At 43.3% G+C, this 13,099-nt stretch overlaps 3 protein-coding genes and 1 long non-coding RNA gene across 4 annotated transcripts in view; 3 read left to right on the top strand and 1 right to left on the bottom strand.

Moving 5' to 3' along the window:
* Positions 1-196: 196 nt before the first annotated feature.
* LOC130202017 (tetratricopeptide repeat protein 9A) lies at positions 197-6,504 on the bottom strand. The gene is made up of 3 exons (XM_056427283.1): positions 4,558-6,504; positions 3,978-4,160; positions 197-1,540 (listed from the first exon to the last, which is right to left on the bottom strand). The coding sequence occupies exons 1-3, from the start codon at positions 5,027-5,029 to the stop codon at positions 1,458-1,460; spliced, it is 738 nt and encodes a 245-aa protein (XP_056283258.1). The 5' UTR covers positions 5,030-6,504; the 3' UTR covers positions 197-1,457.
* LOC130202018 (uncharacterized) lies at positions 1,448-3,308 on the top strand. The gene is made up of 2 exons (XR_008833277.1): positions 1,448-1,627; positions 1,690-3,308. It is a non-coding gene; the product is annotated as an uncharacterized LOC130202018 (long non-coding RNA).
* An 82-nt stretch (positions 6,505-6,586) lies between the features above and the next one.
* med6 (mediator complex subunit 6) lies at positions 6,587-10,426 on the top strand. Its single transcript, XM_056427282.1, has 8 exons — positions 6,587-6,623; positions 7,520-7,679; positions 7,855-7,946; positions 8,742-8,824; positions 8,910-9,018; positions 9,242-9,357; positions 9,495-9,522; positions 9,715-10,426. The coding sequence occupies exons 1-8, from the start codon at positions 6,602-6,604 to the stop codon at positions 9,843-9,845; spliced, it is 741 nt and encodes a 246-aa protein (XP_056283257.1). The 5' UTR covers positions 6,587-6,601; the 3' UTR covers positions 9,846-10,426.
* Positions 10,427-10,524: 98 nt separating this feature from the next.
* The window catches only part of pcnx1 (pecanex 1), a 43,641-nt gene continuing 41,066 nt past the window's right edge, over positions 10,525-13,099 (top strand). The window contains exons 1-2 of the mRNA XM_056427279.1: positions 10,525-11,455; positions 12,843-13,057. Of these exons, the coding sequence (XP_056283254.1) occupies positions 11,303-11,455; positions 12,843-13,057 (368 nt within the window). The 5' untranslated portion in view covers positions 10,525-11,302. The remainder of the gene's footprint in view (positions 11,456-12,842; positions 13,058-13,099) is intronic.

The following is a 13,099-nucleotide window of genomic DNA, read 5'->3' on the forward strand; positions in this document are numbered from 1 at the left end:
CTTTCTAATAACGACGGATGTGCCCGATGAAAGTGGTTCGTAGCGATCAACCGATCGCCCGACTTTAGTTCCCCCTCATGTTTAAACATCTTCCAGCTCATTGTTTTGATTTACTGGCCCAAAAAGAGAAGCTATACGAATGTCTCTTTCCATTACTTTGCAGAGCAGTGTAGCATTAGCAGCAGCACAATGTAGCATTAGCAGCTAACGAGCCGCATCTTGACCTCAGGAGTTAGTTTGTTCTTATGATAGCGTCAGATTGTATTAATGGAGCCAAGCGGAGCAGAAAGATCGACTTACTGCAGAATCCTCAAAGACTCTTCTCACTACTGAATGAGTTTTTAAATCTGTTATGTTTCCTCTTCAGGTAGCTAACGTAGGCTACAGTGGAGACGTTTTTAAACCAAAGGCAAACTTCTCCCAAACTGGCTGCCATCTTTTGTTTGGGTTATGAAACACTTCTCCTTCTGCAATGCGACGCCACGCTCCATTGCATAATATTCGTTGAAAATCAACTTATTACTCAACCCTCACAGCGGCACGGTCAACGGCTATGAAATAATTTAAATCACTTTTGGTTCAATTATTTATTTACACACGCCGCCTTTCGGGAACATATAGAAGAAAAGTGGAAATCCGGAAATCGAGGGGAAATCCATCACAACAACGAAAAGTACTTCACACATTTATTACACGCATACATTTTACAATAAACATACAGTATTTGTTGATACAATAATTCTGTGAATGAAGTGCTTTTGTTTTGGCATCAATACACACAAATAGCTTGTCTCTAATATATTTGTTCATGATTCATAGAAAGTAGCCCATTTATATGTCGTGATATGTCTCTTGAGTTCACACTGCAACGAGCACCCACGTGCTCTTGATGTTCTTGCCTCCGCGTTCTGAGTTCGATACCTACGTCATGAAAGCACCTTTACGACAGATATAATCGAGAGTGTAAAAGAAACGTGTCTTTTGTTGTACTTTTTCAATCAAAGCGTGTCGGTGTAGTTGTTACTCATTTACTCCGTGCCATTCAAGAGACATCTTGTGCGAGGGCACGCGCTAATGTGCAGTTCCACTCGCCTGCAGACATGCTGGACTCGCTCTGGGGAACTTGTTGATCCCGTCTCCATCACAAGTGTCGGCCCGTATGTGCAATGTTAGGACTGGCAGTGCATCACTTTGTAAGAGTAAAAAAAAAATGCCTGGGATGTATTCACAGTCACTCACATCGGATGCGATTCTAAAAAAATACAGAAGAATAAAATAAACAAAAGGTGCTTTCAGGCACACGACAATGAAGTTCAATCACATAACTGGCAACGGGATGTTGTGCAAGGCAAAAGCAAACAAATATTTTGGACTGTGACTCGTGGTGTGTACGGTCTGGTTGGCACACGGTTGGGCTGAAGTTAGTAACGGGTGAGAAGTCGTCCGACGGACAGCGTTTATGTCGCCTCTTTCTTTTCCCTTTGGACGCTCCGGCGAATCTTCATCTCTGTCAACTGGATGTAGCGGATGGCGTTGGTGTCTGGAAAAACAAAGACGGGAAAAGGCTGATTTCTTTCCTGCTCGGACAGGAAATGGCACATCAATATGCACATAAATCCTCCATAAGGTGAACTCAGTGTGACATCGCAAAGTGGTTCCAGGAAATAACTTTTGGAAGTGTTTTTTCAGGAACTACAAGTGAAAATGTATAACGGAGAGATAAAGGGTGGACTGCGGCCTTCAATGAAGCTGGTTGTTATGGGAATTATTAACCAAAAAGCCAAGAAGTAAGTGCACACCTTTTCTTTTCATTGTCATAAAAAAAAGAGGATTATACATTATTGATACAGCCAACTGTTGCACAGTGGAAACCAGTTAAAGAAACAGGATTTGAGATGTCTGTGTTTGAGTTCATAGCCACAGTCCCTGTTTTGGGAATATATCTTTGTAATGCCAGTGCATTTCCTAATTATTTTTAGTTTCCAGATACAACGCCATGTTTTTCTTCTTCTAGTTAATCCTGCGTGTTGTTAAAAGGCTCCCACAGAACCAACGCCGGCGGACAATTATCTTATCGATCAAGTGAAACGTGAACAAAAGTGCAGTTATTGATTGTTTTTATAACTTCAGCAAAGCTCAAATTCAAAGAGATGAACCATTTAAGAGAAAAAAATTATAATAAAATAGTTGAATCTTGAGAATAATCTATGACAGATGTTTTCCCTAATCAGGATGAATCGCACGTTCACGTTTAAAAAATATATTTTAATTAGTGCTACTATTAATTCATGGCACCCATTTAAAAAACACATACATGCATCATATAACAAAAAAGGGACCACATCACAAACAGTATCACTGAGTGAGAAAAGCAAGAAGCTAAGTTTGTTCTGTTATTCACAGCTATGGTTCCCAAAATAAGGCCCTGGGACCGCTGCAGGTCCCTGACAGGTACTTAGGAGGGCCCCAGAATAGTATTACACTTTTATTTCTCTCCCTGGATGTTACAGTGTTTTATTAAAATTATACTTTACATAAATGTGGTTTATTTATTCAATTTTACCCTCATCTGCTCTCCAATTTATGCCGAAGCCTTTGAGTCTGGCTGGAACAACCGTGGAAGAAGAACATAAAAAGGGTTTTGGATGCTAGTCGTGATTTATGGTTACTAGCGCGCAGGTGACGCAGTGCGCATACCTGCCAATGGTCTCACTTCATTCCACTATTCCTCAGGTGGCAGCAACATGCAAAGAGGTGAGGCAATGCAAAAACAAAGGCAGGGAAGAGGAAGAAGGAGAAGACCGCAAGCAAATAGACGTGAACGCAAACGATCCACATAAACCGGCTCTGTAAAAAAGACCTAAAGTCAACATACATTTTGTTTGTTTGACACATCTTTTTAATAAGAAGTTCCACTGACATGGCTGCAAACAGCTCTAAATATTCTCTTCATATAATGGTTCCTGCCAGTCACCGGCCTCCTCTCCTGCACTGGTGCCAAGTGTTTCCCACCGCCAGTCGTTACCTGACGTCCACGCCCACCTGCACACCTGTGTCCAATCACATAATTCGGCCCGATCCCGATGTCCCCCTCTCCAGGCCTTAAAGGTATTTGAGCGTGAGGACTGAAATGGTATAAATACGAACGGGTCAGCACTTTGCTGCGACAAATCACGTTACCATGACGACGTCATTAAATGTCACGTACAATTGTGGGTATTTAAGAAGAAAAGTTTTACTCCCTGCTTTGAACATCTTCCAGGCTACTAAATGAAGTGATTGATGAATAAATCCGGCGTGTAATATGATCTCTGTTTTCATTCCTCTGCTTTTATGTGTATTTATGGACCATCTTTAATCCCTAAATCCTCTTTTTTACATCTCCGGCTTCCACGAATCCACTGGTAACCCTGTGTTTAAGGTCATATTGCTATGGTTGGTAATTCCCATCGGCAAAGTCTGCAGAAATGCGGACTTCCATGAAAAGTGTTCGAAAAGGGTTTAAAATGTATTCGAGGGAGCCCTCGACAGCCCTAAATCCTCACAGACTTTGCGGTGGCACGCCTCAAAGTCTGTGAGTAGATTGCAAAGGCAAAGGACTACATCATATGATAAATAATGGAAGAATTCCATTTATCTCGTGTTTTAATGTCCTGGTATTGTCCATGCTGGCTCCCGGTCACACTGTCAGGGTTTACTTGGACACTTTAACGTTACTAGTAACAACTCTTCTTTTCATGTACGACAAATTCAAACGTCGACAGTGAAAAGGGCCGAGTGTGCATTCTGTTGGAGCTTTATTTTTACTATTACATTATGATGGATTGTTATCACTCCAGGTTGTGCTGATTCTAACAACTGTTTGGCAGGGTAATTAATGCATGATTTTGAAAGGGTTCGCTAATTATAGCAGTAGAGTAATACATGCAGTATCTCAGTGGAAGAACTCCACCATTGAGATGGCACTCGGTCCTGACCTGACGGTTCCTGTTTGTGTGACTCCTTCAGGTAGTACAGGGCCTTCTGGAATTCTCCTAGGTGGTAGTAGGCCACACCGGATCGGTACAGAGCCTTGAAGTTCTTCCCCTCCTTGTGAAGCACCTTCAGACAGTACTCCTTCACTCGCTCATAGTTCACCAGCTCCATCTGCAGCAGGCAGGCTGTGTGGGAAAGGAGGAAAAGACAGGAGGAGAGAAAAAAGTTATTGATAATAATGAGTCGATGTTTGAATTTCATGATACAGCAGAAAATACTGCTGTGTGTTCTGGCAGGCAGCGAGCAAGGACGGGTTTCTTTGGTTTTAATTATTTAATGTGACCAATATATTGACTGCCAAGGGGGGGAGGGGGAGGGGGCTAAGTATGCCATCATGAAGTGGATATCACAAAGAAAAGTGTGGCAGATAGTGGGGTAAGCCTAAGAATGACTCATCCTCATGAATCATTCATGAGCTCAGGATATTCCCAGAATCGTTCTCTCTTGAAAATACAGTGAGTGTGTGCGTAAATATATATGTGTGTGTGTGTGTGTGTGTGTGTGCGCGTGCGAGTGTCTTACCGGCCAAGCTGTTGTAACACTCCAGCTCCGTGTTCTCCATGGCTCCCTTCTGCTCATCCGTCAGCGAGGACTTGCTGATGGTCGGCAGGAGGGGGGACGGGGGCTTGGAGCCGGTGTCCGGGTCCCCCAGCACCCTGCACAGCCCCTTGATCTCCAGCAGAGAGCGGTGGTACTTGCCGATCGCCTCTCGGTACTTCTTATCCTTGTAGCACTGGGTGCCTTGGCACTTGAAGTCCAGTGCCCGTCGCACGACGTCGGCTGGCTCGTTGAGCGACGGCTGTTTCAGCATGGAGCCACCGTGATGCCGCTGCTGCAGCTGCTGCTGCTGCTGCTGCTGCTGGTATCTCGCATCTTTGGTCCGGCCGCCGCTGCTGTTGGGAGGCTGAGCGCAGTGCTGCAGCCTCGGGGAGCCGCCGCCGTTGTCGGTGCGGCTGCCCCTGCCGCCGTCGTGCCCGGCCTGGATCACGCTCATTGTTCTCGTTATTATGTCAAAGCTGCGCCCGCGGCCGTTAAATAAGCTGGTGGAAACTGGAGGCTCCTTCACTGCATCCTCTCGCCCACAGCTACGTCTTCTGTGTGCGCAACCCTGCGCGATGCGCGCTCCTCCCGTTGCAGCCCGTACGCGTATTTTTTTCCCCTCCGAGGAGCGGATTGGTCGATAAATCCAAGGACAGTGGTCCTATGGGGGTCCTCCAGCAGGAAGAGGAGAGGGTTTGATTACATTATCAGTTTATTTGGAGATAATTCCATCATTGGTTTGTTTGCAACACGATATATTATTACTCTAGACCAGACTGACAATGTCTTCTTTGTGTAATCGGATTTTCCAATCAGCCTTGTTTGTTCTGATTTGACAAAGAGCCTGAGAGTTATTTCTTTTAATTGTATAATAAATTAAATTATGGTCAACCGTAAACGACCTTACCATATGTTGTGTTCCTTATCTCATGTATTGAATCATTTTCATTTCAGCCAAACAATAAAATCTTTTTTCATCGCATTATGTAATTATTAATAATGGCTCATTTTATCAGATGTCTCATGCCATCCATGAAGTTCCTTTAGAAGATTTTCAATCTGTCATCCCCCTCCAACGCAAGACGTCCTCCTCCCCCCTCCGCATAAATATGCCTTTCAGTCTCTCGCTCTTATCTCAAATCGGAGGAATGCAGTCATCTCCACTCAGAATGAATCAGTTAAAGATCAGCCAGCCTGTCGTCTCTCGCCCGAGCAGCTTCCAGCCCGCCTCCCCCAGGCTGCTCGCATTCAGCGCAGCCGCTCTGGACATGCAGACTCGAAGTTTATTCGGGGTAATGTCGTTATGAGCCTAAATTAGGAAAAGGGGAACCAGGTGATGAGTACGGCCTCCCCCTTAGCCCAAACAGGGCTTTTCATGTCGACTGTCATGTGCGTGTGTGTGCGTGCGTGTGTGCGCGTGTACTTTGAGTATTCACCGCGCTTAAATCCATCTGTCCTGACACAGTCACAGGGCCGTCAACTCAGCTGTCTGAGTGTGTCTCTGGTATTTCAGCCCTCTGAAGCAAATGCTTGCTGATCATAAATAAAGACCACAAACCATGAAAGCTGTTACACTTGACTGATTGCGTAATGCTCAAACGGATGCTTGTTGTGGCCATCACGCAGCTTTAATTTGGATCTAAGCATGCAGTTGTCAAGTATGCACTCATGCACAGACCCTACGTCTTTAATACAATTAGAGTTACGGGTTGGTTTGGATTCAAAGTGCAACTACAATATTGCCAAATTAAGCATAACACTTTTTAAAAATGTATTTATTAACGATGACATGTTGCATGCCCATGAGGTTATAAAAGATTAATATTATATTTAAACAACAAGGTAAAACGCATCACATTATTGTCTCTTTATGACACGTATTTGTGTTTATTAACATACATTTGTGACGCTTTATGTCTGGCCTTTATTCCAATTTCACTAATTAAAACGATTAAGTTTACGTCATCAAACTGCGACCGGAAGCCCGCTGAAGTACTTCCTCTCTGCGAGACAAGTTGTTTACATCATGGCGGCGGTGGATTTCAGAGGTAGCTAAATCGGCGTTTTAACATTTGTCAGTTATCATTGCCGTTGTGACATTTAATACAGCAACGATTTACCCCTAAGATAAAGCTGTCTCTTATATTGTTCTGTCGGAAAGTTGCATTATTTTGTATTCGTGCTTGAAGTTAACTTTAGCAACGATTAGCACCGTCTCCGCTTTTATTAGCACGTCGGCTAACTCTCTAATGTTGACGAAAGTGGTCAATAAAGCAACGAATTGTAAATAATGTATGAATTACAGCGATGATATGCCAAGATGTTTTGAATAACGTTATTAAAACATCCGATTTATTTAATTGAACAATACGGTCACTGACAGCCTTTCAGTTCATGTTAACTTCCGGTCACGACCGCTTTTTAGTTAAGATAACTGGTGACTTTACTTAAGTGTTCAGCCGTTATTAAAAACATTAATATGTTTATCTGTATGTTATACAGAGTAATACTATTATTATTATTATTATTATTATTATTATTATATTCAATTCAACTTAATACTGGATTTAAAATAAAACATTCCCAAACAACAACAGAGGCAGGAAACTGGGAAACGTATCAATGTAAAAAAAGGTTTGACTTTATTTAGTTATATCATAAACAACATAAACGTTACCACCTGAAGAAATGGGTTCAGCGATTGAGCTATTATTACACTCCTGATCAAAGCTGTTTTCTATTATCCTCTTTAATACAGCCAGACGATAAAACCTGAGCCTGTTATGATGATGATGATGTGTATACCATTAATGCCTGCTCAGCTATGCTTTAAAAGTGTAGAGAAGAATCCTAATATAATTTTTAACCTCATGTGTAACCGATGTAAATGTATAAAGACTGACCTGTCCTCAGCTCAAGATTTTATTTGGGGATACATTTGCAGACAACCTTCTTGGGATATCCTGGGTGGACAGCGGCTGGGTACCGATTCTTAACCCTGGAAATGTACTGGACTACTTCTCTGAGAGAAGTAACCCCTTCTATGACCGAACCTGTAATAATGAGGTGGTGAAGATGCAGCGGCTTACTCTGGAACATCTAAAGTAAGTCTGTACTACGCAGTGCACTTTGGTGTAATACTGAAGGCATTGTAAACAACAGTTACGAATACTTGTTCTGTCTTAAAGGTCAGAGATATAGTCAGGACAGAGCAGCAATTTGTCGTAATAAGTGTCATTCACACGACTAAAAGCAAACATGGTTCCTTTCCTTTTTCAGTCAGATGGTGGGAGTGGAGTACATTCTTCTCCATGCTCAGGAGCCAATTCTTTATATAATCCGGAAACAACAGAGGCAGTCACCAACACAAGGTGAGCAGTGGTGCTGATACTGCACAAAGTGTTTGTGTATATATATATATACACTACCGTTCAAAAGTTTGGGGTCATCCAGACAATTTCGTGTCTTCCATGAAAACTCACTTTTATTTATCAAATGAATTGAAAATTGAATAGAAAATATAGTCAAGACATTGACGAGGTTAGAAATAATGATTAATATTTGAAGTATTAATTTTGTTCTTCAAACTTCAAGCTCAAAGGAAGGCCAGTTGTATAGCTTATATCACCAGCATAACTGTTTTCAGCTGTGCTAACATAATTGCACAAGGGTTTTCTAATCAGACATTAGTCTTCTAAGGCGATTAGCAAACACAATGTACCATTAGAACACTAGAGTGATAGTTGATGGAAATAGGCCTCTATACACCTCTGGAGATATTTCATTAGAAACCAGACGTTTCCACCTAGAATAGTCATTTACCACATTAACAATGTATAGTGTGTATTTTTGATTAATGTTATCTTTATTGAAAAAACTGCTTTTCTTTGAAAAATAAAGACATTTCTAAGTGACCCCAAACTTTTGAACGGTAGTGTGTATATATATATATATTACTGTTTTAGCAATGATGTAAACTGTCTCACAAGCAGCCTGATTAATTATTGATGCAGCTGTACACACGTTTTATTTATTTAAATGCCAGATGTGTGATGATATAAGCTGATACTTATGGCTGTCACAAAAATTACACAGAATTGTGTATTTTATGCTCTATTTGAGGATAATATTGCCACTTCCACTTTATATTTTTCGTCCTCCTCCAGTGATTCCTTTCGCTGACTACTACATCATAGCAGGAGTGGTGTATCAGGCCCCAGATCTGGGAACAGTAATCAGCTCCAGAGCGGTAAGAATGTGTAGTTTGATCCTGTAAAATACACTTGAAGCAGAGTGCTATCAAGGTTATCTCATGTCACATGAATCTCTTTTAGCTCTCTGCTGTCCATGGAATCCAGTCTGCTTTTGATGAGGCCATGTCATACTGTCGCTATCACCCATCCAAAGGATACACGTGGCACTTCAAGGACCAGGAGGAGAGAGGTTAGGCTTTTGCAGTTAATTTAAATTGACATTTGAGAGATTTTCGTGGTAATGTTATTCAAAGTGATCACAGCAATTTAAAAACAATAGGCAGTGAAAACCATGAGAAGTAAGAACTAAAGCTATAAGTGTCCTGCAATCACAAGATCTTTATAAGAGTAAGTTCAGGTTTAATATGAGGGACTTTGGCAAAAGCTGATTCACTTATTTTTCTTTTCTTTAGAAAAAACCAAGCCTAAGTCTAAAAAGAAAGAGGAACCGAGTTCACTGTTTCAGAGGCACCGCGTTGACACGCTCCTTTTGGACCTCAGGTCAAAGTTCCCACCAACATTCTACCAGGTACGAGTTTCACTGGTTCACAACAGTTATTCATGTTTATCGTTTCCCATCTTTTCTTCACAAAAACCCATCATACAACTTCTTCATTCGCGTTGTTGTGACTGCCTCTAAGACTCTTTTTCTTTCTGCGATTTCAGCCCAAGCCTGGTGAGAAGCCAATCCCAGGTATGACCGTGTCACTTTTTTAATGTTTTAATTATATTCAGACCTTGAAGTCACTTAATGAATAGTGTCAGTGGACACCAGACATTCAGATTTTGATGATGGTGGGAATATATCACCCACACTGAGAATAGAAAGAATGTGTGTGAGAATATCCACAATGCTCCCACTTAATTGAATGCTCTTGTATTGCAGTCGAGGTAAAGAAGGAGCCTGAACCCCCCACAGAAGTTGTTAAACAAGAGGAAAGGGAACCAGCCACAAAGTCCTCGGCCCCGGCTCCGCCGAGCAAACCGCCTCCCGAGAAGAGAGCAAGACTACAGTGAGAAGAACAGTCATTCGTCTCGGAGTCCTCCAGCGCGAACCGAAAGAACAGCTCGGGAGTATTTTTGTTGCCCCGTCACATTTGAAGATTGTCTCCCCCTCTGGTCATTCGATCAGTTTACAGGAGGCTAAGAATGAACTGGCACGAGAGAAAAAAAACGACAGTTGCTTGTCTACTGTGCCAGTGCTACTTTTACATTGTAACCTAAGTCTTGTGCACGTGATCAGTTTGGCACCGTGGACATTTCAGGCAGCTGTGCTACGACCGGGGGTTAACTGCATGATGTCAGCAGGCATTTAGCAGTATTCTACGAGGATGAGGGTTTTTTGATGATACGCCGGCATCAGCATCAGTGTCGGTTTACTGTCGACATCAGCGTAATATGTGTGTTGTAATCATTTCAGAGGACCGTTTAATTCCCAGCATGTGTTACAGGGTGATGCGTCAGAATGCATCATCTCATCTGTAAAGCAAAACGCTTCTTGACTTCAGCACCTCTCTTTAATTTCTAATACTTTCATCTGTTTTTGTATGGAATATTTTTTGGTGTGTTTTTCTATTAAAATGTATCAGCTACAGGTATCCTGGTCTTGAGTCTCACTTAATGAGTTTCATGATCTGAACAGAGTATCCATCTCTATGATCATCTATATTTATTTATATATATATATGTGTGTGTATGTGTATATATATATAAATATTACACTTGCATTTCAGAGGCAAATATTGTTAGTCTTAAGTATTTCACCAAAAGGCAGTGATTAGAGAACAGAACAACAAATACAAACCAATGTGGGACTTCATCTTGACCTCTAGGACGAGGGGGTGACCTTTCAGTATCAAACTACCAAGCCTGGTAATGTTTATGTTTGTATTGCTTTATTCATAATTACTGAGCGCTTCCATTGCTGGTAGTTTCGATTCATTTTCTAAAATTACCAAATTGAGTAGCAAATGTGAGCATACGTCCAGCAGGCGGCGCCATTTAGTTACATTAGGATCTTAATTGCCCAATGATACATTATATTTCATGCGTGTGTCTTTCTCGCTTGTCACTGCGTTGTCATGTCAAACGTGTTCAGTATTTCACCGAGCAAAGAAAGAGGGCAATAAAACGACTGAAAGCACAAAGCGAGCTGGATATTTTTTTATTTCAGGTGTAGCTGTAAAATAGTAGCCGCTTCCATGGTTACGACCCACCGACCGCAGCTACGTATTACGGAGGCCACGAAGAAGAAGTTTCTCGCAGGGCGTGGTGGGATAGGAGTCTCCTCGCTGGAGGACCGAGAGAACAGAGCCCCAGCTGGCTGGCTAGCAGCGGAGAAGATGGCTGCGCGGGGGAACCTCAGGCCGGGGGCTGAACACAGAGCAGCGTTCGTCATGTTCAGCGACGACTAGCCGGCGTGTTGTTCCGTCGGTCGGTTGCGTCCGCGTTTGTTCGCAGGGGGATAAAACAACATGGGGTCGCAGACTCTCCAGATCCTGAGGCAGGGGGTCTGGGCTTCAGTCACAGGCGGATGGTACTACGACCCCGACCAGAACACATTCGTCAACGCTTTACATCTCTACACCTGGCTGTTTCTGCTATGCTTCCCCTTCACACTTTACATGGTGAGCCGTGTTTTGAGTTTGTAACCCCCTTCTTGTTTTCTTTCTTCTTCGTGCTTTTTTATTTACATTTTTGCCGTGACTGTTGACACCGTAAGTCACCGAGAGAGTCCGTTAGGTTCGCCGCCGCTGTGCACTAACGGTCGGTCTCGGTCTATTATCTGGAGCGGAGACAACGTGACGTCTCGCTTAAACTGAACCGACGTCTACTTAGCTCAGAAGGTTTCATGAAACCAAAAGATTCACGTAGTTTAGACGCAGATAAACCTTGTAACGGAAGACACAAATGGCTCACACGCATACACAAAAAACGAGCTGTAAATGGCTGCCCCCCTGAAGTGAAGCGTCCACCACATAGATGGGACCAGAATGCGCTTTTGTTTAGCTACGTGTTTATCACAGCGGTGTAGTTAAGATCCGACGGGGTGTTATCAGTCGATCCCACTGTGTCAGGCTGTAATCTCCGAATACCACCTCCTCCCCCCTATCTTTATATATATATATTTTTTTATATTTTTGTAATCTACTTGTTTTCATCCTGTCGGTAGTGATTTGCGGTTTCACGAGATATCAGCTGTGACTGCAAGAGCACAGCTGACCACGACGTAACTGTAATCTGGCAACTTCAATGTCCGAGAAGAAGTGTGTTGTGTGTGTGTGTGTGTTTTTAAAGGCACTGCTTTGTGTTTACTTTTTGCACAGCTGTAGCTCGCCCTCTAAACTGTCTCAGGACCTGACGCATGAGTCATAATCCACCTATTCCGAATCAGTTGACAAATAACGTGCACAAGCTGAAAATGGCAGTGCATCGTTGTGTATTAATTTAAATTGTTGTACTTTATGAACATACTCGGGGGGTCAGGAAGTAGCCATGCTAACTTCTATATATAAAGAAGCTGAACATATTTGTGGTTCCCGTTCTATTCCTGGAGTGGAAATTCTCCGGTCAGCTCTGGTTTATATTGAGCCACGCATCCGAGTGCTGCTTCTGTTCGTAATGAACTGCAGCCGGATGCAGCAAGTGGGGATATCTCAAGGGCAACGGAGATGGAGCTCGGGCACCTCGTGGTAAACACACAGGTGTGTCTCCTGCTTCCTCGGGAGCTTCACAGTGGAAAGAGACAAGATAATTGAACGCGCTAGTTTTTAAACATGCCGGCGTCATTAAAGAATCTGCTCAAATGGTTGCAATAATGCATGAAAATCATCCCTTCATCTGTGTTCAGGGGAGCTAACTGATGCAGTAGTTGGGTGCAGTTACCAGGTTTAAATCCTCGACTGTTAAAAGCTGCACTGGTGGTGTAGTGGCTAGCGCTGTCGCCTCTCAGCAAGTTACAATACAATATACAGTCTGCCTCATCCTGCCTCCGTCTTCCTTTTCCGGTGCCAGGCGCTGCAGCCGAGCATGGCGATCGTGGGCATCTACTGCGGCGTCATCGCTGCCATGTTCCTGCTGCTGAAGACGGTGAACTTCCGCCTGCACCACGCCCTGGATGAGGGGGAGGTGGTGGAGCACCAGGCCAAGGAGAGTCGGGGCGGCAGAGGTGGCACCGAGGGGGCCAACGACGTCGGCGTCACCCGCCGACAGGACGGCAACGGCCCGGGGTGAGTTTGCGTCCCCCGCCCGTCGCCGATGGCGGACGCGAC

This window comes from Pseudoliparis swirei, chromosome 11, assembly GCF_029220125.1.
Source record: "Pseudoliparis swirei isolate HS2019 ecotype Mariana Trench chromosome 11, NWPU_hadal_v1, whole genome shotgun sequence".
NCBI classification, from domain to species: Eukaryota; Metazoa; Chordata; class Actinopteri; order Perciformes; family Liparidae; genus Pseudoliparis; species Pseudoliparis swirei.

Coding starts and splice junctions, on each gene's coding strand:
- med6 (XM_056427282.1), top strand. CDS start 6,602: ATGGCGGCGGTGGATTTCAGAG. Junction 7,947..8,741: donor GAGGCAGTCACCAACACAAG/GTGAGCAGTGGT, acceptor GTCCTCCTCCAG/TGATTCCTTTCGCTGACTAC. Junction 9,523..9,714: donor TGGTGAGAAGCCAATCCCAG/GTATGACCGTGT, acceptor CTTGTATTGCAG/TCGAGGTAAAGAAGGAGCCT.
- LOC130202017 (XM_056427283.1), bottom strand. CDS start 5,029: ATGAGCGTGATCCAGGCCGGGCACGACGGCGGCAGGGGCAGCCGCACC. Junction 4,161..4,557: donor GTGTTACAACAGCTTGGCCG/GTAAGACACTCG, acceptor TTTCCCACACAG/CCTGCCTGCTGCAGATGGAG. Junction 1,541..3,977: donor ACACAAACAGGAACCGTCAG/GTCAGGACCGAG, acceptor TTGTTTTTCCAG/ACACCAACGCCATCCGCTAC.